Source organism: Lissotriton vulgaris, chromosome 4_1, assembly GCF_964263255.1.
Source record: "Lissotriton vulgaris chromosome 4_1, aLisVul1.2, whole genome shotgun sequence".
Taxonomy (NCBI): Eukaryota; Metazoa; Chordata; class Amphibia; order Caudata; family Salamandridae; genus Lissotriton; species Lissotriton vulgaris.
Window position 1 is genome coordinate 1123270769 of NC_141691.1, and position 26486 is coordinate 1123297254.

Below are 26486 nucleotides of genomic sequence, written 5' to 3' on the forward strand. Positions count from 1 at the left end.
TCAGTTCTTACCGCCCAATAAGCTTGTACTTAGCATAAATAGGGATTTCCCTTTACATGCAAAGATACTTTCGCTTACTCGGAAAACAGAAGATTAACGGCGACGGTAGTGGGAGCAGGGAGGCCGAATTAAAAACCCAAGGTAAGACGATCAAGCTCGAACCCCTGCAACCGGTTTCCTCTCTGCTAGATTCTCCTTATTATACGCTGGGTGCAGTCAGGTGTTAATTATGACACTGCGCTAGTCCAACTCTGAAATATTTTCAACAAGGAGTATGTGTCAGTAAAGCCAATGGGTTGATTGCATGCCCAGTACTTCGCTCCATTATTTTTGGAACTCGGCAAAATTTTCACTTATTAGACAATATCACAACAATTGATAATAAATGTTGGATAGTGGTGTAAGGCCTTTAACATCAGAGGGAGCCTGCTCCGTTTGCCTCATATACACAGTGGCGAGATTAATAAATATTGCAAAATCACATTCACCAGAGAGGTACATGTAGTAAATGGTTTATGTATAAAATAGCTAACAAAATCGTAACTCATGAAAACTAGCGAAATCAGACTATTAATAACGCATCACTAATATAACTAGATACTCGAAGTCTGACTATTGAATTCTATTGGATAAGGGTGTTTTACATATATTAATCTAGACTGGAACCCTAAAAAAGATACTTTATCTTATCTTTTACCCAAAGAACCAGTGGCAGGACAATGCCCACCACGAATTGAATGCTAAATAGCTGCTACACCAGCATAGCGAAAAACAAGTGTATCATACACAACTGCCAGTAATTTAAACCTGGGTAAGTACAAATGCCTAATCAATGTATCAAGATAGACTAGTAGACCATTGGCTATTACTCCTTATTTGCAATAAACTAATAGGAGCTTCTATTTACAGCAACACAGGAAATATATATCGGTGGCTCCTACTACCAGAACAAGATTTATCCCCATATAATCTTAAGGTAGTTTTGTTCAATTTACAATGCTAACCCTTCACTACTTTAAGTTCCTTTATGCATATAGCTCAAACTTAAAACATAATCTCACTGCCATTTACAGATACCCTGAGGAATTATAGAATCACAGTAGGAACTATTTCCAGTTCCCTACCGGATCATACAACCGGCAAAGTGCTCTCCTGGATTTATTTGGAGGTTACTTAAACCATTAAGGTAATTTCAGATGTGGGTATAACAATCAAAAAAGCTATCCCTTCGCATAAATACAAACTGCGACCCACCAGTAAGTGACCTAGATAAGTACTTAGGCGCTCCCATTAATACTACTTATGCAAAGTAACCTTTTAGTGGGCAATACGAGTATCATCTACCCACATAAGTGATTTCCTTTATCACTATGATAATTAACATAGTGACCCACGAAATGGTAGCAGTATAAATGTGCTATGCACTTTAGCAATACCGTATTAAACCACCTCTTCCACCAATTTTTAAGTATAACAACAGCACCTTTTGTCAAATGTTATAGCTTAAGAAAATATGTTGTTTTAGAAAATGAATCTGTAAAAATTTGGGTTTGATAAGATTAGTAATTATATGTTTCCTTCTAGAACTTGGTCCTGAAGAAGGTTGTCTATTTCACTGTAACCGAAACGCCGCGTCGACCGCTGTTCCTTTGAACTTTTTAACCTGATGCTTATGTGTTGTTTTTTAAAAAAAATTTTTTTTTAAATGTTATAACATGCTATGTGTATGTTTTTTAATGATTTGTTATAATTGTGTTGATAATGTGCCCCTTTGAATAAATTGATAAATATATATATATTTTTCTAAAACATTATTCTCTGATTTGTTTTTTACATTTGATGCTTTGTGTGCTTTATTGCAATTACATTTATAGTTGCTGGTGGTATAATGAGTATAAGTTTGAGTGTATAATTTGTATTCTATGTCTTGGTAACCAATAGAAGTATATTACTGGTATTGCTAAGTATTGCAAAACGCATTACAGATTACTACTCCATTTCCTACCCATTTTGCGGTAAACCTGTGGGACGTTCTCCAGTTTCCTACGCTATCTCCCCTGTCCCAAAGTTGACAGTTAAGGGGGCCTCCTTTACTTTATTGATACCCTTACCCTTGTCCTGAGGAGGCCCAGAAGAAATTGGGGGCCGAAACGCAGCCACATCGACAGTTTTGGCGAGAGGAGTCTGCCAAAATATAAGAACTGTGTTTCTATTTACTAAGCACATTTGATAGATGGTTGGAGAGGCATTATATTATGTGCCTAGAAGACTACCTCATAGTGTATCACCCAGATTGAGTCTGTGAACACCAATCACTATAGAAATATATGGGTATTGGCAGCTTAGAGTTGTTACATTCAGGTATGAGGCTACAAATGTTTGTGTTGTATATGTTTATATACATGTTTATTTGTATGTTTTTTACTTCGTGTTAAGAACTTTTATTATGATTAACAATTTTGAAGACAGTTTCCATGGTGCATGGGATTGTTGAATTAAGCTTATGATGTATTGTCTACAGGACTTTGGATGGCTGATATGGTAAATAAATGTTCCCCATGAACAAATAAAAAAATAAAATAAAGAAAAATAAAAAGAGATATTGATTCCTCCGTGCCATTTTCCTTTTACATATCACCTCCCCTGCACTGCAGCCATTTACCGAGGGTCTCAAATTGAGACCTGACTAATTAATTTTCTTTAGTCAAGTTGTTTTGTAACCCCTTGAAAATAGACGGAATGCAATGTGAACCATTACTACAAAGGTTACATCACAAATTGCATTCTCATTCTCAAAGCAGTCGGTGTGCACATTGCCCGGTGTACACATTGGCCGTCCTTGGTTTGCGAATGAGAATGACATACCGGGCCCTTAACGCAGCCTGTCTGCCTTAGCTCGATTCACAGAGGTAATGCAGGAGATATATTTCACTTCATGTTCTGTCCATACCTGCTTTTTGCCTAACGCTTCTCAGCTGATTGTGCCCTCGCTAACAGCAGTAGGCCCCACATCGACTCCACAGCAGTGTGCAGGCACAAATCCAGGGGGTCCCTAACCTTTTCTGTAATAAGAACTACTTAAGGACAATGAAAGTCATCCTGAGCTACTAATATTTGTTTTGTAAGAGTGACCACATGAGATAAGACTACATAACTTGCTACTATATACAAGATTGCCAGCAGTGATCACCTCAGTTCATTAGGCACGGGTGCCAGTAGTAATTCCGAAAATACCTTTTCAACGTGGAATGCCTCTACATAGGTAATTCATACTAGCCATGGTTGCAATGCCGCAGGCAACAAGGTAATTATATTAGTAGTAGGTCACTTTAACGTCACATGATTTTTCAATGAAATAGCTTTAAATACATGTTTTAAATTCAACCATTTAGCTCCAAAATATCCACTTATTACTTTGAAAATACACAGATTTTCTTCTCCAATGCATGCTTTTTAAATTTGGTATACTTATATTAATTCAACCAGGCAAAAGCGTATGATTTAGTAGGCTGGGGTGTTAACAGGAGAGCTACTTATGAATAGCTGGAGAGCAACCAGTCGGTTATGAGCTACTCGTTGGAGAAGCCTGCACCAATCCATTAAATCTTCTAGCATACACTGTAGTCTTGAACTGTGTTCGGTTAACACTGCTTCCACAGCTTCCCTCTTCAGTATGAATGTACAGACACATTAATCTACTGGCCTGAAAATGTGCTCGGGCCTAGGGGCTGCTCCTCCACTAGGGCGGAGGAGTGTTGCACCACTGCTTTCTTGCAGTGCAAGAAGTAGAAACATAAAATAGTAAAACTGCCATTTTATGTTTCTGCTTCTTGCCCTGCGAGAAAGCAGAGGTGTTTTGTTTTGCGCTTGTGGGCGGGGCTCTCTACGAGCAGGGCTGGGCAGGGGAGGAGTGCTGTGCCCACTCCTGAGTGAGCATTACTGGTTTGGTCGGCCCTTTGCGGACGCCCACCTGTAATGCGCACTCTGCCCTTTCTCCATGCAGGCTGCAAAGCAGCCTACATGGAAAAAATGGCCACTCCATAGGCGCCTGGCTGGGTGGCATCCCCACCATTCACAACGCTTCCATTGCAGCATTGTGATTGGCTTAGGGGAAGGGAGAGAGGCTGCCTGCTTCCTGTTCCTGTCGTAGGTAGGAGTGGAAAGCAGGAGCCGGAGCCAGAGCTGTGAAAAAGAGGGTCAGGTACGTTTTAAAAAAGAATTAAATATTACATTTACCCTCACACCTCTCCCATCATGACCCCCCGTGATTAATGCCGGCCGCGACTGCTCAGACTGTTTTAAAATACATTTCCAAACTGAAAATCGTTAACTGTTTGCCAGAGTAAAATTAGAGAACTTCATGACTGTGCTAAAGAAAATAAATGTATTTGTGAACACACAGAGAAAGGACCTGCCAAGCCCCTTTAACTGCATGCTTATAAAATTCAGAATCCTAATTCCCTGGAAATAAAAGATTGAATACCTTTGTGGCACATCAGAAAAACTTTTTCCTGTTCCACGTGACTACCCAATATAGAGAACAATCGCAAAACTTAAGAGAAAAAAAATTAAAAAACAGAAATGTACTCCTGCAGGCACATATCTATATTTGCAGTAAATTTACAGCTTTTTACGAGTTCTCATAAAAATCCTGAAGTGCTCCTTGGAAATTTGAAAGGGTCACATATTTCCATGAGAATTTCCATTTTCAATATCTATGAGTATCTACCACCTATCCCTATAACTAGGGGCCATATGTATCAAGCAAAATTGACTTCTCAATTCGCAACTTCGAATTTCGGCGTTTGCGAATGCAATTTGGACAAATGGTATGGATCAAGGAAATCTGCTTTTAAAATAAGGAATCGCAAAATTTGCGATTCCTTATTTTGCGATTGCATTTAAGGAATCGCAAATTTTGCGATTCCTTAAATGCAATGTAAGAAGCCCAAAAAAATCGCAAATTGGCCTTAAGGAATCGCAAATTACCACCAACTTCTAGTTGGTGGTAAGTTGCGAATTCCTTTAAAAATTCCTATTTTTGCTTTTTTCAAAGTGCCATGTGACGCACATACATGCCCTTAGGACATGTATGTGCGCCACATGTGCACCCATGCATATTTCAGGGGTGCAACAGGGTGTCCTTTGGACACCCCTGCACCCTTGAAATTATTTTCAATTTGCGATTAGCAAATTGCGAATCGCAAATTGAGAATTATTTCCCATTCATTCCTATGGGCCTCCTGGCCCATAGAAACAAATGGGAAAGTATTCCTTAATTGCGATTAATTGTGGTTGAAATAGATCCTCTGAAGTCCTCCCATATCTCTATCAATTTTTGGATGTGTTTTTAGATTCAATGAATTTGTGAATGCTACTAAGAGATGCTGAATTATGAACTTAGTATGCACTTTTTGAAAGGCGATTTTCCTCTGTTGGTTCAATGTCAGTTTGCCTTGAAAACAGTGTTTGGCATTATCTCATTGTACTAATATCATTTGCCCTTGCATGTTCTGCCTTCGTGCTGAGAAATGATTGTCCTTGATATATACAGATGGCATATAAGCACACCTTTCATTGATTCCTATTGGATCTAAGAAAGGAAACACATGCTCATAAAGTATAATGTGAAAAATTAAAAAAGTATATTTTTTCAGAGTGGAAAGTTCTCAAGCAGCTCCACTAGTCCTCAGCCCCCAAATGACACTCAACCTCAGCTACCACAGCAGGGCCTGCAGTACGCTGAAGATGCTGCTGAGCATGAGAACATGAAAGCAGTCCTGAAGACGACATCCTCAAGCGGGGAAAGCCCGACAGTGCTAGGCGTTCGCTCACGAAGCAGAGCTAGCAGAGGTAAGGGGAACGTTTACTGCTCTATGCTTACATGTATACACACCAATTGCTTAGATGCTGCAGTTTCAAGACAATTTTGAATGAAATGAGGTTTATTTCAATAATTGAGTATTGTATTTTGTCTTCTCTTAGGCGGCATCCAGTTTTCACAAAAAAACTGTTATTCTGTATTTAATCAAAGAATCATAACATCTGCCTTAATTTTAAGATTTCTGTATGCATTTTCTGTTCTTGGGGTACCTTCCACTTTGTGAACAGTCTTGAACCCTTGCCATGGTAAGTATCAATAAAGAAGGAGAGGAAGTGCTGCCAATTGCTCCATTAAAACGAATACCCTGCATCCTCTCTTGTCTGATCGGAAAATAGAGGGCAGCCTATTAAAAAAGCATTTTAAAGGTTAAAAATAAAGTTAATTGAAAGTGATTTTGATTGATGGCGTGGCAGAAGTAAAAACACGGATGAACACTGCAATAATAAGAATGGAAAACTTGTCTCCTCCGTGAAAAGCATGTTTTTTTTTAGCAATTCATTATATTGTTTTTCTTACCTATTGATGCATTACGGGTACTAACATTTTTCAGATGTGATATAATCAGAGTAAAGCTTTTTGAAGTGGTCATACCAGGCTTGGGCTGCAATATAATTGGGGGGAGGTTGAGGGCAAACTTTTTGCCCATGTGAATAGGGACCAGAATGATCTTAAATCTTTATCAGCCCAGCTTCCTTAAGTAGTTGCTAGCGGGACTCGTCTCACTCCCTGTTTGCATAATGTACAGTTGCTTCATACTTCCTCCTAGAGGCTCAAATGTGATCCATGTCTTTAGATTTAATGGCCCGGGCTAAGTTTTGACGTTCAATTCTACGGTCCCTTGTGTACCAGGAAACTGGCCCCCTTTTTGATTTGCTGGCCCTTGGAATGCTTCCGGTTGCAGTGAAGTAAGCACTTATTCTATCAAAAAGACGGGAGTGGGCCAAATCAACCTTTGCCTTTTCCTCTGTGCTTAGGACAAGATGTTGCAATTCAGACGTGCCAGCCATCAGATTCTGCTGTGTGCCCTTGATCTTATTTTCATGTAAGGCTACCTTCAGCCATTTCAGCCTGCGGCGATCATTAGATGGAAAAATGTCTGTGGTAATACCTGAGAAATGGTTTCCAGTTAATTGGCCGCCCAGAAAAGGCTTCAGGCTTAGGCAGAGTGGATTATGATCACTATAAGTTGTGAACCTCACATTCATATCGACCCCACTTCTCCAGAGCCTCAGGTCTAAAAGGATGTAGTCTATGCAAGATGGGCTGCTATTTCTGTTGAAAGTGCTCGCACCCTGACTATCTGATGGCGTTCTTCCATTCACAGCCCTTAGTCCATACTCAAGGTTTAGGGGGTTTACCTGAAGCACCGACTACTTCCATTTCTTAAGTGGGGGAAGATCTAGGGGAGGAACAGCCCACTTCAGATCGTTTTCACTTGTACTCACTATGTAATCTTTATCTAAAGGTTCAAATGTGGGGTTAAAGTCACCAGCTATTATTAATGTAGATTGACCAGAGGTCTTATCCAGTACCCTCTCCAGTTGTGTGAGTGTAGTGGAATGTCTGCCCCCTTTTGTTCCCCCTTACATATCTATACTAATATAATAAAGAGAGAGCCCGAACCTTTGAGGCGAGTAATCTCAGGAACCACAGCACCAATCACAACACCCAATGCAGCGTTTGAAAGGGCAGTTGCAGCAGAAGGACATAGGCTATGCAGACGCCCACCATATACATTTAAAAGGTAAAAGAACCGTGCCAGCAAAGTAGTCCCTTGTGGTCGTGTCTGCGTTGTGCTGTGGGCGTGTGCTGGGGGGCGTGACAAACGCTGGGGGCGTGTGGTACGTTCCGCCCTTCATGCCATGTCTCATATCGTATGCTAATCCCACCCTGCTCCCTTTAAATACCCCTGCACCCCATAATCATAACCCACCCTTACTCCTTAAAATACCCCAACACCCTTAAACACTAACCCATCTTAACCTATAAATATACCCTGTACCCCAAAACCCAAACCTATCCCTAAACCCTAAAAATACCCCTGTACCCCAAAACCCAAACCTAGCCCTGAACCCTATAAATACCCATGTACCTCAAAACCTAAACCTACCCCTGAACCCTAAAAATACCCCTGTACCCCAAAACCCAAACCTTGCCCCGAACCCTAAAAATACCACTGTACCCCAAAACCCAAACCTACCCTTGAACCCTAAAATACACCCTGTACCCCAAGCCCAAACCTAGCCCTGAACCCTTAAAATACCCCTGTACCCCAAAACCCAAACCTACCCCTGAACCCTAAAGACACCCCTGAACCCCAAAAACCAAACCTAGCCCTGAACCCTAAAAATACCCCTGTACCCCAAAACCAAACCTACCCCTGAACCCTAAAATACCCCTGTACCCCAACACCCAATACTAGCCCTGAACCCTAAAAATACCCCTGTACCCCAAAACCCAAACCTAGCCCTGAACCCTTAAAATACCCCTGTACCCCAAAACCCAAACCTACCCCTGAACCCTAAAAATACCCCTATACCCCAAAACCCAAACCCAGCCCTGAACCCTAAAAATACCTTGTACCCCAAAACCCATACCTATCCATAAACCCTAAAACTACCCCTGTACCCCATAACCCAAAACTATATCTGAACCCTTAAAATACCCAAACACCCCAAAAGATATACCTCAGTATCCCAAAACATATACCCCTATACCCATACTTACCTTATCCAAACATTAAAAAAAGCATGCTTTTACCATTCATGCATTTATAACGAATTTCGTTGTAAATGTATGCGTGGTAAAAGCATATAAAATGTAATGCCATGCGTTATAATGGCATTGCGGAGCCCTGGTACTTTCGTAATGAAAGTATGCGGAGTGATGGTATGCGGAAAGAAAGTTGCGGAATAATGGGTGTTTACCCTCCCCCGGTAAGTACATTGGTGGCACGGCGGCCCACATCTCCAGCAACATACTCATATTTTTTCACCACCCATTTGAAAAATGCACAGGTCCCTCTCATTGATGGCCAACACTGACATACACTTTTATACACACCTCCTACCACAAGTTCTAGGATTGCGAACTTTAGAGCTGCGGAGCTACGTTCGAATCTCGGCATCAGCTTAACATCCTGTGATTCCAGGCAAATCGCTTTGTCTCCCCATGCCTACCACAAATGAATGTGTTCTTCTGTAATGTAAATTGTGCTCATGCCATGTTGTCGAGTTCGCGCTATATAATATTGCAAGGAAAAATAAAGTAGGGAAACTCGATTTCACACACTACTGAACGCGCACTCTTAAGTGCATCAGCAGTGCACTGTGAATCGGAGCGTTTCACAGGCCTGTCACAGATAAGAAATGCTATCAAAACGAAATCCTACAAAGCAATATACTACTGGCCGGCAGCAATTCATACCCAGACAACGTCGGGGCGGGCTGCTAGTATGTTATAAAACTCAACAGATTTCCCCGGGGAGCACTCAATGCGGTTTCCCAAAATAACTGTGCTGCCGGTGACAAAGGGGGATGATTGAGCCTCCCAATGCGATCCTAGCCTATATTATCAAATTATAAAAATGTAACCATGCCCGTTCCAGGATACTATATTGAGCTGGCAATTGAGTTCGGGGCTAGAGTGCAGTACAATACTCAGAGTAACTGGGGGGAACTGATAGGGGCCTGGATCTTTACTGTTAGACTTATGTTCGTACCAGGATCTGCCTCAGTGTGGATGTTCGCTAAACCGCGCCCGTCTATTTCAAGTGCCCCATCTGGCTCCCCCATGTGGTTTGAGGGCTGAATGCCCTCTTGTCTGGCACTAGCAATGACATTTGTAAGATAAACAGAAGGGTGCCTGATAGCTCCTTTATTTTCAAGAGGACTCAAACTCAATGAGGTGTTCACTATTTGGTGCAGAATCGGCATTTTACTGCAACGACTGTCCAACCCTACATTTTCTTCTGAAATCTAGGAATCATTTCTAATACTAAATAGCACAAGGGAATAGTATGCGCTGAAAACTTGTTGTAGGCCTGTGATACCAAGTATAGAAAATAAACATACACGAAAATAAATGTAAAGGAAAGAGATCTTTTAGAAAGACCTGGATAAACCTTATAGCATCTAAGGGCTGCCCATGGAATGCTGAAAATTGGATGAGGGCCCTGTGGATGAAGTAAACTGGGAAGCAGTATTTTTTTGATAAACTTTTTGCCAGAAACTAGCCTACTTTCTCCTTCACCATAAAAGGAGCTAGATGTGTTTGCTAGGATCAGATCAAAAGACATATTAATTAGACAAGTTTACACTGCTCTAGTTAATGTAATGTACTCCGAATTAGAGCAGCGTTCTGCGTCTTTAGCTCGTCGAACACTTGCCTTTTTTTCATTTCAGTTTATTTTTATTGGATATTAGACCTGAATCTAATGCAAATAAGGCAAACAATTTCTAGGAGGCTTTTATACAAATTACAGTTTCATGAGCTTAAGAAGAAATCTTAATCAATGGTTTTTTAGAGAAAATACAAACATTTCACTTTTACGATGTCTACATGGTGATTCTGAATATGAGTGACTAGACTGAACATGATTGATTTCGTCTTTAATAAGTATTACAATATTAAGAGAGAGGCAAAAGTGGGGAAAGGTAGAGAGTTTATGACATAAGTTGGCTTCCTGGCCAGAGAATGTGACCACACTTTTCTCACTTGTTTATGGTCCCATCGAGGTTCAATAGAACAGTGTACATGGCTACCAGCTAATGTCTGCTCACCATAGCTTAAGAATATGAAGCTTGTCACCCCCAAAAAGAAGAAAAAAACCTAAGAGAACTTTTTCACAAGCGGTGATCATTGATATATGCTTTTCTTAAAGTGTTTCTATATGCCTGTCTTTTTCCTTGCCTTTTCTCTACTCCCTGCAAGCACACTGGTCCAAAATCCAAGAAAGGGATCATTGCATGCTTGACGCTTTCCGCCAGGACTGGGCACCCTGACCAACTTATCTGCTTTAACCCTCCTTGTTAACAAAGCAATCTACAACTCCACCCGCTGTATACTTGTTTCCTGGACCTAAAAGTGGCCTTTGACAAAGTGCCCAGATCCAATCTTTGGGCCAAAATGAAAGCTTGGGGTGTGCCGCCAAAGTTATTGGGAGCAATTATCGAGTTTTATTCAGACACCTGGGTCCAAGTGAAAAAAGGAGACGGTCGACGACTGACAAGGAAATTCCATACAACTGACGGCTTAAAGCAAGGCTGCGTACTGGCCCCCAGCCTCTTCAACATCTACACCACGGACCTAGAAAGTGACCTACGCACCATTCAGGGAGATCCACCAAAATTGGCCCACTCACCTATAATAAGTCTACAATACGCAGATGACATTGTGCTCCTCTCAAAAACCACCATCGGTCTACTACGCTTGATCTCCAAACTGTTGCAGTACCTCTCGAATGCACAACAGACTATAAATCTAAAAAAAATAAACATCCTATGCTTCTGCGGCTCTCGAAAGAAAAAACAAAAATTCGTCTGGAAGATGCCTTCAACCTCACTAACCCAGGTAGACCAATATAAATACCTGGTAATCTTACTGGACTACCAATTAAAGTTCAAACAGCACCTGGCACAGGGGAAATCCAAAGCAAAACAGCTTCAATTTGCTTTTAAAACTGTTCAAAAGCAACTAAGCGGACATTTCACCGGCCACATTCTTAAGATTGAAGCCGCTAAATTTCTGCCATCACTAACTTACGGCTCTGAATTACTGGCATCCCGGGACTCCGCAGTGCTAAATCTCGCCCAATCCAGGCTGTTCAAAAATCTCTTCTCAATCCCGCGTCATATCTCTCAAGCTCAAATTTGTTTGGAATTTGGTCTCACTAACCAGCTCCCGGCAAGACAAGGAGCACTCGCCAAATATTATTGGCGTATGAGGGACGCAGCTGATGAATCCCTGGCCCACCTTTGCTGGTTAGAAGTTGAAAAACAGGCCGGGCTACCAGACTCAACATACAAGACCTTGAGGCAAGCACTTGAAGCATTAAAACTGGAAGAATCCTGGCTTTTGCCCATGACTTATTCTGCTTTCAAGCTGATAACGAAGAAAACAGTCAAACAAGCATCATTACTCATGGACAAAGCAGCAGTGGCTGGCAAAAGCCATGCCTGGATCGTTTTGCCGTCATACACCTATTTAAAACCTCAGGAATATTTGAAAGACTGCTTCAGGGATTACTACAAAAGGAAACTGAGCCTTCTAAGGCTGGGCTGTTTCTTGTCTAAAGATCTCACTCCCAAATGGCTACGGTTGTGGGCAACTCCCGACTGTCGCCTCTGCGGCAACGGTGCAGAGTCTTTACTGCACCTTATATGCATATGCCCGGCACTTCAGAACCTTAGAAAAACGCTCCTTCTACCACTCCTAAGAGAAGCCCAGGTGAGAACTTGCAGGGCGGCGGTGATAAGATGCCTAAGTGGATCTTGGATAGAACTCTCATGTAAAACCATAACACTTTTGAATCTTGCCGCCATAGAGCTGGAAAAGAGAGCAGCAACCAAAGAGGTCTCTGGACAATAGCCCAGGCTCCGGCCGGCCACGGACTCTTCCTCTCTCCCCCCCTCCTCCCTAAACGGTCGTCTTTTTTGTATCACGAGTTAAAAACAACGTGTACCCTGTTTGAACTTCCATTATTCTCCCATACCTTTTACTTTTCTCCTTCTTATTATGAGTCAAAAATAACGTGCATCCAGATCGAACTCACACTATTCCTTTTATTCCTTTTAGACCTTTCCCTGCTAATTTTGCACATTTTACGATATCAGTTTTCAACTTGATTTAAAGTTGATTTTGCGTTGTTTTTATGATGTAAATGTCGCTTGCATGGTGGTAATTCCACCCTTTTATGATTTTTTTAAAAATCAAATAAAGTATCTATTTACATTTGAGTGCTTGATGCTTTTCAGTTGCATGCACATGTACATTGTGCAAGGTGTTCTAGGGTGAACAGTTGGGTATTGTCTTTCTTCGTTTGAGGCATTACTAACAGGGTCCCAGCAATCAGAAAAAGGTGGTAGAGAAGGGTTTGTGCTATAATTTATCAATCATTCAACTCTGTAGTTCTTGAAAGGTACTAATCATGACGTTAATCTATGATCAAGATACAATGGAAAAATGTAACTGGCCAAAATGAATTATCATATTTCTCACAAAGGAGAACACTCCAGATTATGCTTCTTTACATCACAATATAATCCCACTCCTCCCCAGATGACCCTTCCTCATATCCTGCAACCTCCGACAAACCCCTATCTCATCAAACCTTCCTCTTGCTTGGGGAATTTCGACATACGACAAAAGAAAATTAAATAAATAATTAATTTTCCCTCAGCATCGTTTGTCGAAATCCCCACCCCCTCACCCGGCCACACGATCTTACCTGCATGAGCCACGGCTGCTCACACGACTTCCAACCTCCCTACCTCACTTTTGCTCTTGATTTCTTCCTACAAATCCCAGAAGCACCTAGGCAGTCACTGCCGCCACCCACAAGCTGTGACATAAAATATGCCCCGATTTAGAGTTTGCGCATGGGATATCTGTCATGTTTATAATGGGGTAACCTGTCCGTCAAATTCTACATTAGGCCCTTAGAGTAGTCCATTAGAATATGCCTTGTGGAGTAGTGCCAATGTCACACATGCTTTACTGTACCAACTGTTGTCAGTAGTGGTAATTATCTATACAAGGGCTAGAAGTCTCCAATGATTTCCATTGCTTTTGCTATCAACATACCGTTGTGGTGATGAAGTCAGTCTCTGTACGATTTGGCCGGTCAAAAAATATTCCACAACATTGGTCTCCAACAGAAAAACAATATCTCAATTCACATCATTTTTAGGTTTTTTCTAAGACTTTCCATAAGTACAAAAATAAATAACTTCTCTAAGTTAACATTTAACAAAGAAGAAGATAAATAGGGGCCAAACACAATCCTCAGGGATGCCTTTTTCAAAAGTAAGGATTGAACGAGACAGCTGCGGCAAAAAATATGTGTGTGTACAGTCAACTACTCTCTGCAACTTGTGCTTTTGAAATCAGATGGTATGCATAGTTTATTCTCGTGCATAACATAACATCTAATAGTGACTGGAAAATAAATGTGACGCAGCATGTTTTGCGAGTTTCTTTTGCATTTTTCTCTACAAAGCAGTAATAACTGGGTGAAATACTCATGCATGGACCTGGGAAACTTGAGAGCTCTGTCTTCTACTTTTATAATTTGGTTTCTTCCATCTCCGCTCAGGCTTCTGTATTCTTCGGTTTACCCTTTACTGTTCATTTGTTTTTCTTGGTTTGCACTTACTGTTCTTACCTGACTCCACTGCTTGTCATCCTCTTTATTTTTCTAGAAGTGACAATTGTTTTCTTCTCCGTCCGTTCACCTTAAGTTATCGTCTTCCTTTCCTCCTTATCTGGGCTGTAATTTTTGACCCAGAAGAATTTCCTCTGCACTGGCTGATTTTTTGTAGTCTTTACAGCTTTTTCGTAATAAAACTGCGAAGATCTATCTATCTTGTGCTGACCTCCAATTTCTGTCTCATTTGACTTTATTTTGAGATGTTTATTTTTACATCACATTAATTATTTTTCTACACAGTGTTACCTGCGTATAGATGCTGTTAGTAGTAGCAGGTTGTGAAATTGTGAGGTAATAGTGGATGTCATATCTTCAATAAAATATAGTCCTTGCCAAAGTTCCTAAATGTGTACATTAGAAGATTATTAAATTCTGTAAGTGACAATGTTCTGTCCCAAGATTCTTTATTGTAGACTCTCCACTCCTCCAAAAACACAACTACGTATATTATGTTTTAGGTATAGTGCATTAGCAAATGTGGAATAGTGCACGAACATTGCTCTTGAAGTATGTAGTGTACCGTGGGATCTTTTTAGTTTTTTTCAACTGAATTTTTCATTTGTGACCTTTAATTTACTGACATTTCAATAGTAGGCCTCACTTGAGACATAACACTTACTGAGGTCCAAGCATTTGCTTGCTGTGGATTTGTTACGCGCCACTTAAACATTGATACACAGCATTGTACATAACACTGTCCATAGAACATGGGTTGATAAAAGTATTCTCTCACAATTATAGTTATATTTTATTTTTTATCCAAGACATTGAAAACTCAGGCTTCTTGATTCTCTGCCTAATTCAAAGGAAGGTAGATGGGAAAGTGTATCGCATGACTGAAAAGATGGATTTTCCCGTTTTAGATCAAATGTGAATGTTCCTAAATGCTTTAACATTTTATAGTGCAGTAGGGTTTTGAGGTAACTGAGCAAAAGGTTCCAAGCAATGGCCTTCCTTGGGGCGACTGGATCTGCGAAGAAGATATAGGATGTTGTAGAGGTAAAACCACGGACTACTAGGAGACATTGTGCTGGGTTTCACACCTATTGTTGGGTGAGTGTGACTCACCTTGAGGCTTAGACTCTCTAGGCCCATAACTTGAAATTTGAACTGGGTTGGCACCTGCAGGAACACGCTGAAAGCAATGCTGGCAATTCCCTTTGCTACAAGCAATACATACCACACAATACACTTCATCCTGGAAATGCTATCAACCAAGGGTTATAAACAAACACCTCTTTAGTCCTTGTATCACAGTATAGTAGGTTAGAGTAGGCAGCCGGATATGAACTATTTGGTCTATCACAGTAGGGCCTTAATGAGCTGAAGCCTACTTTGGCATGTACTCTTCTAGAATGTCTAAGACGAATGCTGTGCCTTTTTTAATGACCTTGGAGGAGTGTTGGGCTCCCGACAGTTGAAGCGATGGTTGACTCTAGACTCCTTCCATGACAGAATCAAAAAGGTAAAGGCTTCAATGTGATTGCTGATGATGTGAAATCAGCCTTGTGTCTATCCTAGTGCTGTAGAAATTATAGTTAGGGTCTTGGGTGCCATTCATTAAGGATTGGGAGGGCTGGCAATCACACACTGGATGAGCAGAAGGATAGGTGCAACTCATCAGGCAGTAGGACCAACCCTCCAAATAATACTTATAGTGAATTCAGCAGTTTTCTGTGGGGAAGCAGAAGAAGATTGAAAAACTGTTACTGCCTCTGATGTTCTTAATCACTAGCAGGATATCAGTCAGTCAGTCAAATGCTTTTATTATCAGCTAGGACCATAAAAAGTCATATGTACACATTTACAGATAAAATGAATAATTTAAAACAAAGTTACATAGAAGTCCAGAAGCATAGTAAGTACATAAAAATGAATAAAAAGATTAAAAGTTTAAAAAGTACGGTCATAAAGGAGGACTACATGATTTAAAATAACAGTCGCATTGGACAAACCCTAGGCATTTTATTAGTGAGGTACCTCAGAGCACAATATTTACTTTACTTGAGAATCAATAATTTGTGGGCTTCCAATTTTTAATTTTGCGCATCTTACATGCCACATCGACAGAAGAAATCTAGCGGTTGCAAACACTGTCAGAGGGGAGGTATCGTATTTAAGGATCCTAAATACCTCCCTGTAATCCCTGAGGCCCCTAGATTTACAAAGTTGAATGATCCCTTTGGCTCTTGCCTTGGAGTAAGAGGGACAGAAGAGCAGAACAGGCAGATCTGTCTCACTACTACCCTCACACCCTGGGCAAGAACTTCCTACTCGTGGTACTTTAGACCACTTGTATGTTACAGCCCTGAGTGGCAATGAACCATGTCTGAACTGGATGTATAGTTTGTTAGCCAAAGGGGGCTGAATATCACCCAAGAATTTCTCGAAGTAAGGATGGACCTTAATATCTAAAAAGGTGTTGGTCAATCTACCCAAAGAGGAGTTTGTTAATGTAAGATCAGTTCAGTAGGGCTTGAGTACCGAGATCAGCAATTTCTTGGAGATCAAGACGCAGGTCTCCTCAGGTGAGGAACACATGTCCCCCAGTCCAAGCGCCTGCCAAAGGTGCTTAATGTAGCTTAGCCAAGGGATTCTCCCCACAACCCTTCTGGACAGAAGATCCCCTAAGTCCTCCCTATAGCTTATAAGCTCCGGGGTGGACCAAAGTCGTCTCCAGTACAGAAGGGGACGGTTTAACACAATCTCCTGTATAGGTACCACGCCTAGATCCAGCCGTAAGGGGGTTAGGGGAGTGCTCGAGGGAAGTCTCAAGAGGCGCCTGATGAAACTGTTCTCAGTGAGTGAGAGCGGTGCAGCGCCAACGTGGCCCAAAGGTATGCACTGTAAAGCACCTCCCCTCTCGCCTGGGCTTTATAGATTTCCATCGAAGGACCCAACAGTTTTAATGTTGACTAGTTGAAAACCTTTAGGATGCCGCCAGATGATTGGGCCAGCTTCAGGTTAGCCTTAGCCATGTGAGACTCCCAATCCATTCTGTCGTTGATTGTGACCCCCAACTAATCAAAGGTAGACACACGGTCCAACACTGATCCATCCAGATGAGGGTGAGGGCAGTTGAATGTTTGGTATTGTAGACCATGTTCTTGGTTTTAGAAAGGTTAATCTCCAAGTTCCTCAGTTTACAAAAGCAACAGAATGCCTCTAATGTACACTGAATGCCCGTGGACGATTTAGATAATAAAAGAGTATCATCAGCGAACATTAGTGCGGGTATCTTGCAAACTTTCTAAACTAGGAGAGTCTAGGTATTTTGCTCCGAGTAAATGTTCTATCAACCCATTGAGGAAAAGCGAGAAGAGCGTGGGGGCCAGAACGCACACCTGCCTCACTCCCTTTTCCACCGGAAACGGAGCCGACAACTCCCCCTTCCTTCCATATCTCACACTTGCATATGTGCCTTGATACATTCATTTAAATAGATGGCACAGGTAGGCCGGGGCACCCATCTCTAATAAAATCCACGAAAATCAGATATAAACTCCCCGTCCCCAGGGAAACTGTCTTCCAGTAGACCAACTGTAATCTAAACAGTTGGTCAATGGTGGAGACCTTTGCACGAAAGCCCGCTTGAAGGGAGGTTAAGATGTGATGATCTTCCATCCAACTCTGCAACCTTGCTAGTAAGAAGCGGGCAAATAATTTCTGGAGGACGTCAATCAAACTGATGGGGTGGTAGTTGGCCGGGTCGAGAGGGGAAGCCTTTTCATGGATGGGTATAATTTCTGCACCCAGCCAAGTTGGGGGGGAACTCCATACCCCGGAGAATGGCATTGAAATATGCCCGGATATAAGGGGCCCACACCTTCTGTTTGCTCAAATAGAGGTCACCAGGGATCCTGTCAAGGCCCAGTGCTTTCCCCGCGGTCAGACTTTTGAGTGCCACCTGGATTTCCAGGAGGGTGCAAGGGGGGCAGTCATCCCCATGGCTCTCCAAAGGAGCCAGGATCAGTATGCTCTTTTGGGCAGCTAAATCAGCCAGAGGTGCGACGTCAGTGAGTGAGTAGAGGGGCTTGAAGTGAGCTAGCCAAACTTCCTCGCTAAGATTAGGAATAATAGCAGACGACCCCTCTGCCACCTCTCCTCGGACCAGATTCTAAAATGACCTATAGTCTCGATCGTCCATGGCTACTTTGATACTTTCCCAACTTGCTACCTCCCACTCCAACCTAGCATCCATAATAATTTTTTTATATATTTGCCTAGCATTTCTAATACTTGACTGGGACCCCGATTTGACCTCTTTTATAAGGATATTTTTAGCCACCCTGCAGCTTCTGTTAAACCACTTGTCCTGCTTTTTAACCCTTGGCCTCTTGGTAACATTTAATATAAAAATAGTCGGCCAAAGTGTGAAGGAGCTTATTATGGATGCGCTGTAGCACCTGAAGACGGGGCCGATCGCAATTAGGGCTCAAGAGATCGTAAACCTCTACTAGTGAGTTTGCGACATGGTTGTATATCCTAGATAGCTTCTCAGGAGCTAGCACAATCTTCGCCCACCTAACGCATCTACCACCCGCCACTGTAACAAGGTTTGGATTAGTAATGGTCTCTGTTTCTCCCAGTTCATTACGGTGACCCAATGTGTTAGTTAATTCTAGTGACAGAAGGTTATGGTCGCTATCGATCCTTGTGATGATAGAGAAAGCTTTCAGAGGAGCCCAGAATTCTACATTAACCAGGATGTAATCAATAATCGTGCTTTTCCCCGGTCTATTAAAGGTACTAGTTCCCGGGACATCTGGAAGGAGTCTGCCATTACATGCCCTAAGCGAGTATGTTACGACCAGCTTGTTTATCATAAGAGCCAGAGGCGATAAACGCTTTACCAGGTACATAATACATTCCAGAATAAGCCAAATGTCATCCTCATATGAAGTTACAGAGGGGATCCCAAGGAACGGTTCAAAATGACAATTAAAATCTGCGCTGATAATTTTGTAGTACGACGATGGGAAGTGAAGAAAGGAGGACCTCCAGGGCCGCTAAAATAGACAACCCCAGCTGGTGAAATGAGGCACGTAAATATATATTAATCACTGCCAGGGTTAAACCATCCAAAAAGTTAAGTACAATGCAAAGGATGTCCAGGCAATGGGTGCCTATTACCTTAATTAAGCACCCCAGGTGCACAGCGACCCAGATACACGGCCCCGAGTGGAATGTCGCAAAGCCCCTCCTAGCAGGGGCAGATAAAAGCAAAGTCTCTTGGAGCAGGCACAGATCGTAACTATCTATCAACTCTCCCCACTCTGGGGAATATAGTTAGACCCTAGCCCTGCAACATTCCAACACCCAATTAGTGTTCTATGAGTCACCAGTCGAACTGGAGGAGCTTCAGTAGGGTGGGGCAAGTTTAGGAGTAGAAATACTTTATGTGTACCTGATCCAACTCACTTTCACCATCTATGAGGCCACTAATTAGGGGTGAATGTATGACCAACTCCCTTTCGCTTTGTATGAGGCTAGAGTTTTGGGGTGATGAAGGAGTTGTTGGGCCAAAGCTAACCACCCTATACATGGCGACCAACTTGGTAGGTCCTGCCTCAGCACTCGAGCCCTCCTCAGCATTGCTCCTTGGTGAGTTAGAAGCAAAGCTGGCTAGGCCCGGGGACAGCGGTAGTCAATCCTCATTACTTAAGGCACTATATGTATTGTAGACTGGATCTTGACCGCCCTGATGGAGATAGGGTCCGGTAGGCCTACCCGGTGCTAGTGCATGTGAGTAAAAATACCCCAGATGGCAAGTATTAATTGAATCTACGTTAGGGGGCCCTCCATTACCTAGTATATATTTAACCTCACCAGTATCCGTAAAATTGACAACTACACAGTCACTACAGATATCTTTGGATCTGGTCCCTAGCCAAGTAAATTGTCGAGCAAATACAATCTTCCCCTGTCCGGGGCCCATCAAGGGTCTGTATCTATTTAGCCCGAAAATGACTTTATTCTTTAGCTCGGGATATGTTTTGCCTCGTTCGTTGGCCAGTGGGGTAGTCCTGTGAGCACAACCACATACGGGGATGCTTCAGGAGGTAACTGGGGACAAGGAGGGGGTTTTAAAAGTCCGTTATCGTGTGATTTCCAAGAGGGTTTTTTTTGTAACCTCCCGGATTCTGGGCGCTGTTTATCTTGAGTTGGTGGGGTGAGGAATGTGGTGCTAGATGTCGAACCCGATGCGGCTGGAGGCACATTAGATCGATTAGCTAAACCAGGGCCAGTCAGAGCAGCACTAGGTTTCTGCGTGTTTAGGGGAGCCAAATCAAGTGTAGGGTTATCAAGGCAGATGGTGTCGGCTGTGTTTAGACCTTTAGTGGCCGAGTTGGTTGTACCCGGAGCCCTATTAATGGCAGGATTCCCCTTCGTGGTTGCTGGCTGTGCTCCACCTAGGCCTTTGTTATTTAACAATGAAACTAGTTTATCAATCCTACTAGATAGGGTCTTAAAATGAGAGTTGATAAGCTGTTCCATGTGGGCCTGAAGATCAATCAGTAAATGAGTAGTCCAGACGGGAGGACCTATACTGGGAAAAGGCGACCAGAGTCGAACGGGTGAGCCTCAACAGAGGATACTACTCTCTTGGCTGTTTTTTTAGCGGGTTTCGACTTCTTACTTCTGCCACGGGGTTTGTTGGTCTTTGTGCCTACCGGAGAGAGGGAGAGCGGTGCCGCCTCTATAGAAACATTCACGTCAGGCAATATCTGAGCACATGTAAGCTCAGAAAAAGAGGGCATAAAAAATGACGTGGATTCAGGAAGGTTAACTGTGACTGTAGAGAAATCCCCCGTAGACATGGGGGGGGGCAAAGCAGGGGTAAGTGAGAGTCGCCTTTCGGTATTCTCAATAGCCGTTGCCACCACCCCTATTGTTTTTTGAAGCATTTTATCAATAGCGGTTAAAGTAGGCAATGGTTGGTTGGCTGCCGCTGTTTGCCTAGTCAAGGGACGAGAAGTTGTGGGATTAGGTTTACCCATAGTGCTCAACCTAGATAGTTAAAATGAATATATATTTCACAATTTACAGTTTAAAAACGAATTAAATTTGGCGCTTTAAGGACAACAATAAAAGATAATATGACAAGGGCCCAACGAGAAGAGCCGTCCGTCTAATAGAAACAAAACATTGTCAGGCCCAGCTTTGACTGGTTAAAAAAAATATAAAATAAACAATATATTCGTTACCGTTACAGAACTAAAAGTTCTCAACCTCAAACAGTCAGTTCCATGGGGGCTTAGTGGGGTGGCCCAGCGCGGCCTCCTTCGGCCCCTGACGGCCCGCCCTTTGCCTGGTCTTAGCCCGGGGCCTGCCCGCACACGTCCCGCGATGCGTGGGCGCGGGCACGCTTTCAGGGCTGGAGCCGGCGCAGGACTGACGTGGCTCCCCTGAAGGCTGCTGGGAGTTGTAGGCGGCAAAGCACGTAACCGCGATGCCGTTCCCTCACCTCGCTGGTGTTGTGGAAGAAGCCGTTCCCCTCACAGCGCTGGTGTTACAGAGGAAGCCGTTCCCCTCACGGAGCGGCAGAGCGGAGCCCAAGGACAGCCGTTCCCCTCACGGAGTTATGGTAGGTCTGTAAGCGTGTCCTTTATTCGCTGATCGTCCGAGAATTCAGTCTGCTAGGGGTCCGTTATTCATCTTTTGTACGGATGACATTTGTCTGTAATTTCAGTACTTCCAGTTCAGAAAGTTGCAATTGGTTTTAAACTACAGTTACCTAAAGACATAGTTTAAGTGCAGGACGACCAAAACAAGTGTAAGAAAAGCAGTGATTGAAGTGGCTGACCCGTTGTCCCTTTCAGTTGGCTCCGGGCCAGGTTCCTCCTCTTTGACGTAGTTATTGGCATGCATCAAGGTACTATAGACCAGGATATCATGCATACTAACATGCTGGATGAGGAGTTTCAATCCTACATGGGTGCATCTCAGCAGTTCACTATCCTTTCCCATTGACTCAAAAGAAGATGGTGAGCCCATTGCTGCAAGGCTCTATATAACTTTCTTTTATCAGGGTGACTGCTGGTCCTCAGAGACAGTCCCAGGGTATGTAAACTCCCTTGCCCAATTGCATCCTTTCTCTGAAGCTAAGCACCGCTGTGGGACACACAAGGGCATTAGTATGTGCACACCTTTATAACATAAATCCAAACATAATCAGTTTTCAAGTGATGTTTATAGATATAGACATAGTCGATAAGAAGAAACACTGGGGACATACTTGCATAGTGGCCAAAAGTGTGTGTAAATGATTTCAGCGGTTCCACGAACAATAGTAGTTAAATTTTGACAGCTTCAAATTAAGCTTTCAGCAATGAACTTAAATTATCTGTTCTACGTTTAAGAATTGTACTGTTTTTACTCTATTACTCTATAGCAAGCCTAGATAACAGGAAAAAAACAGGAAACAAAAAAATAGTTGTTCAATCAATCAATCAATCACAAAATGTGTATAGCGCGCTACTCACCCGAAGGGTCTCAATGCGCTGAGGGGGAGGGGTCGCTACTGCTCGAACAGCCAGGTCTTGAGTTGTTTCCTGAAGGAGAAGTGATCCCGGGTCAGCCGTAGGTGAGTGGGGAGGGAGTTCCATGTCTTGGCTGCCAGGTAGGAGAAGGATCTTCCTCCGACGGTGGATTTCTGAATTCTTGGGATGGAGGCGAGGGCGAGGCTGGCGGATCGGAGCTGGCGGGTGGGTGTGTAGAAAGTGAGGCGGCTGTTGAGGTACTTCGGGCCCATGTCGTGGAGCGCCTTGTGTGCGAGGGTGAGGAGTCTGAACGTGATCCTCTTGTTGACGGGGAGCCAGTGCAGGTCTTTCAGGTGGGCAGAGATGTGGTTGTGGTGCGGGGTGTCCAGGATGAGTCGTGCTGAGGCGTTCTGAATGCGCTGGAGTCTTTTCTGGAGTGTGGCTGTGGTTCCAGCGTAGAGGGTGTTTCCGTAGTCCGTAGTCCAGACGGTTGGTGACGAGGGCCTGGGTGACTGTCTTCCTGGTTTCGGTGGGGATCCACCGGAAGATCTTTCGGAGCATGTGGAGGGTGTTGAAGCAGGATGATGAGACTGCGTTCACTTGCTTGGTCATTGTGAGGGAGGAGTCCAGGATGACGCCCAGGTTGCGTGCGTGGTCTGTTGGTTTGGGTGCGCTGCCCAGGGCAGGGGGCCACCAGGAGTCGTCCCAGGCGGAAGGGGATGGTCCTAGGATGAGGACTTCTGTCTTGTCTGAGTTCAGTTTTAGACGGCTGATCTTCATCCATTCCGCGATGTCTTTCATTCCTTCCTGGAGGTTGGCTTTGGCGGTGGCGGGGTCGTTGGTGAGGGAGAGAATCAGTTGGGTGTCGTCGGCGTAGGAGATGATGTTGAGGTTGTGTTGGCGGGCGATGGCTGCGAGGGGGCTCATGTAGACGTTGAAGAGGGTGGGGCTGAGTGAGGATCCTTGCGGGATGCCCCAGATGACTTCGGTGGCCGTGGATCGGAACGGGGGGAGGAAAACTATCTGGGTTCTTCCGGCGAGGAACGAGATGATCCACTCCAGGGCCGCTCCTTGGATTCTGGTGTTGCTGAGGCGCTGTATCAGGGTGCGGTGGCATACAGTGTCGAAGGCTGCTGAGAGGTCCAGGAGGATGAGGGCAGCCGTTTCCCCGTTGTCGAGCAGGGACCTAATGTCGTCGGTGGCTGTGATGAGGGCGGTCTCGGGGCTGTGGTTTGCACGGAAGCCGAACTGTGAGGGGTCGAGGGATCCGTTGGTCTTGAGGAAGGCGGAGAGTTGTCTGTTGACAGTCTTCTCGATGACTTGGCTGGGAAGGGGAGGAGCGAGATGGGGCGGACGTTCTTCAGGTCCGTGGGGTCCGCGGTGGGTTTCTTGAGGAGGGCGCTCAGTTCGGCATGTTTCCAGCTCTCCAGGAAGGTGGCGGATGCAAAGGAGCTGTTGATGATTTTCCGGAGTTGGGGTGCGATGGTGTAGTCGGCTTTGTTGAAGATGTGGTGTGGGCAGGGATCGGTGGGGGAGCCGGAGTGGATGGTGTTCATCATGCGGGTGGTGTCTTCGGGGCTGACAGGGGTCCAGGTGCAGAGGGTGGTGTTTAGGGGCGCTGGTTCGGTGGTTGGGTGCGTGGTTTGTGCGTCGAAGCTGTTGTGAATGTCAGCGATCTTGCGGTGGAAGAACGACGCGAGAGAGTCGCAGAGGTCCTGCGAGGGAGTGATGTCAGTGTTGCAGACGCTAGGATTTGAGAGCTCTTTCATGATGTTGAAGAGTTCCTTGCTGTTGTGGGTGTTGTTGTCCAGTCTTTCTTTGAATGCTGTCTTCTTGGTGCTTCAGATCAGCTGGTGGTGTTTGTGGGTGGCGTTCTTGAGGACCGTCATGTTTTCTGTTTTCTGGTCGCGGCGCCAGGCTTTCTCGAGGGTGCAGCAGGTTTTCCTGGAGTTTTTGAGGTCGGTGGTAAACCACGAGGCCTTCCTGCTGCCGGGTCTGCTGGGGGGATTCTTCAGTGTTGCGAGTTCGTCGGCGCAGCCAGTGAGCCACTGTGTGAGGTTGTAGGCTGCTTTGTTGGGGTCCGTCGCTCCTTGGATTCTGGTGTTGCTGAGGCGCTGTATCAGGGTGCGGTGGCATACAGTGTTGAAGGCTGCTGAGAGGTCCAGGAGGATGAGGGCAGCCGTTTCCCCGTTGTCGAGCAGGGGCCTAATGTCGTCGGTGGCTGCGATGAGGGCGGTCTCGGTGCTGTGGTTTGCACGGAAGCCGGACTGTGAGGGGTCGAGGGATCCATTGGCCTTGAGGAAGGCGGAGAGTTGTCTGTTGACAGTCTTCTCGATGACTTGGCTGGGAAGGGGAGGAGCGAGATGGGGCGGAAGTTCTTCAGGTCCGTGGGGTCCGCGGTGGCTTTCTGGAGGAGGGCGCTCAGTTCGGCATGTTTCCAGCTCTCCGGGAAGGTGGCGGATGCAAAGGAGCTGTTGATGATTTTCCGGAGTTGGGGTGCGATGGTGTAGTCGGCTTTGTTGAAGATGTGGTGTGGGCAGGGATCGGTGGGGGAGCCGGAGTGGATGGTGTTCATCATGCGGGTGGTGTCTTCGGGGCTGACAGGGGACCAGGTGCAGAGGGTGGTGTTTGGGGGCGCTGGTTCGGTGGTTGGGTGCATGGTTTGTGCGTCGAAGCTGTTGTGAATGTCAGCGATCTTGCGGTGGAAGAACGAGGCGTGAGAGTCGCAGAGGTCCTGCGAGGGAGTGATGTCAGTGTTGCAGGCGCTGGGATTTGAGAGCTCTTTCACGATGTTGAAGAGTTCCTTGCTGTTGTGGGTGTTGTTGTCCAGTCTTTCTTTGAATGCTGTCTTCTTGGTGCTTCAGATCAGCTGGTGGTGTTTGCGAGTGGCGTTCTTGAGGGCAGTCATGTTTTCTGTTGTCTGGTCGCGGCGCCAGGCTTTCTCGAGGGTGCAGCAGGTTTTCTTGGAGTTTTTGAGGTCGGTGGTAAACCACGAGGCCTTCCTGCTGCCGGGTCTGCTGGGGGGATTCTTCAGTGTTGCGAGTTCCTCGGCGCAGTCGGTGAGCCACTGTGTGAGGTTGTAGGCTGCTTCGTTGGGGTCCGTCGTGTTGGTGGGCGGGTTCTGGCTGAGGGCGGTGGTGAGCTGGTCGGCGGTGATCTTGCTCCAGCTTCTGCGGGGAACCTGTTGCGGGTGGTGGTGGGTCGTGGTTTTCCTGAAGTTGAAGTGGACGCAGCTGTGGTCTGTGCAGTGTAGTCCGGTGGAGTGGCTGAAGGAGATGTGCTTGCTGGAGGAGAAGACGGGGTCAAGCGTGTGGCCGGCGTAGTGGGTGGGGGTGTTCACCAGTTGCTTGAGTCCGAGGTTGGCGAGGTTGTCCAATAGGGCGGCGGTGTTGCAGTCCTTATTGTTCTCCAGGTGGGAGTTGAGGTCCCCTAGGAGGATTTAGTCTTTGGAGGTGAGGGCGTGTGGGCTGACGAAGTCTGCGATTGCTTCGCTGAATTATGTGCGTGGTCCCGGGGGTCTGTAGATGAGGGTGCCTCTGAGGGTGGTCTTGGGGTCGGAGTGAATCTGGAAGTGGAGGTGCTCGCGGCGGTGAGGGTGTCGTCGTAGTTGGTCGTGATGCGGATGGTGTTCCTGTGGACGATGGCGATGCCTCCTCCGGTTTGGTTGACGCGGTCCCTTCGGGTGATCTTG

General features: G+C 44.7%; 1 protein-coding gene across 7 annotated transcripts in view; it reads left to right on the plus strand.

Moving 5' to 3' along the window:
• The window catches only part of FHOD3 (formin homology 2 domain containing 3), a 1375152-nt gene that overhangs the window by 1329045 nt on the left and 19621 nt on the right, over positions 1–26486 (plus strand). For all 7 annotated transcript variants that reach the window (XM_086965361.1, XM_086965359.1, XM_086965360.1 and 4 more), the window contains one exon: positions 5658–5853. In XM_086965361.1, coding sequence (XP_086821487.1) covers positions 5658–5853 — 196 coding nt within the window. The remainder of the gene's footprint in view (positions 1–5657; positions 5854–26486) is intronic.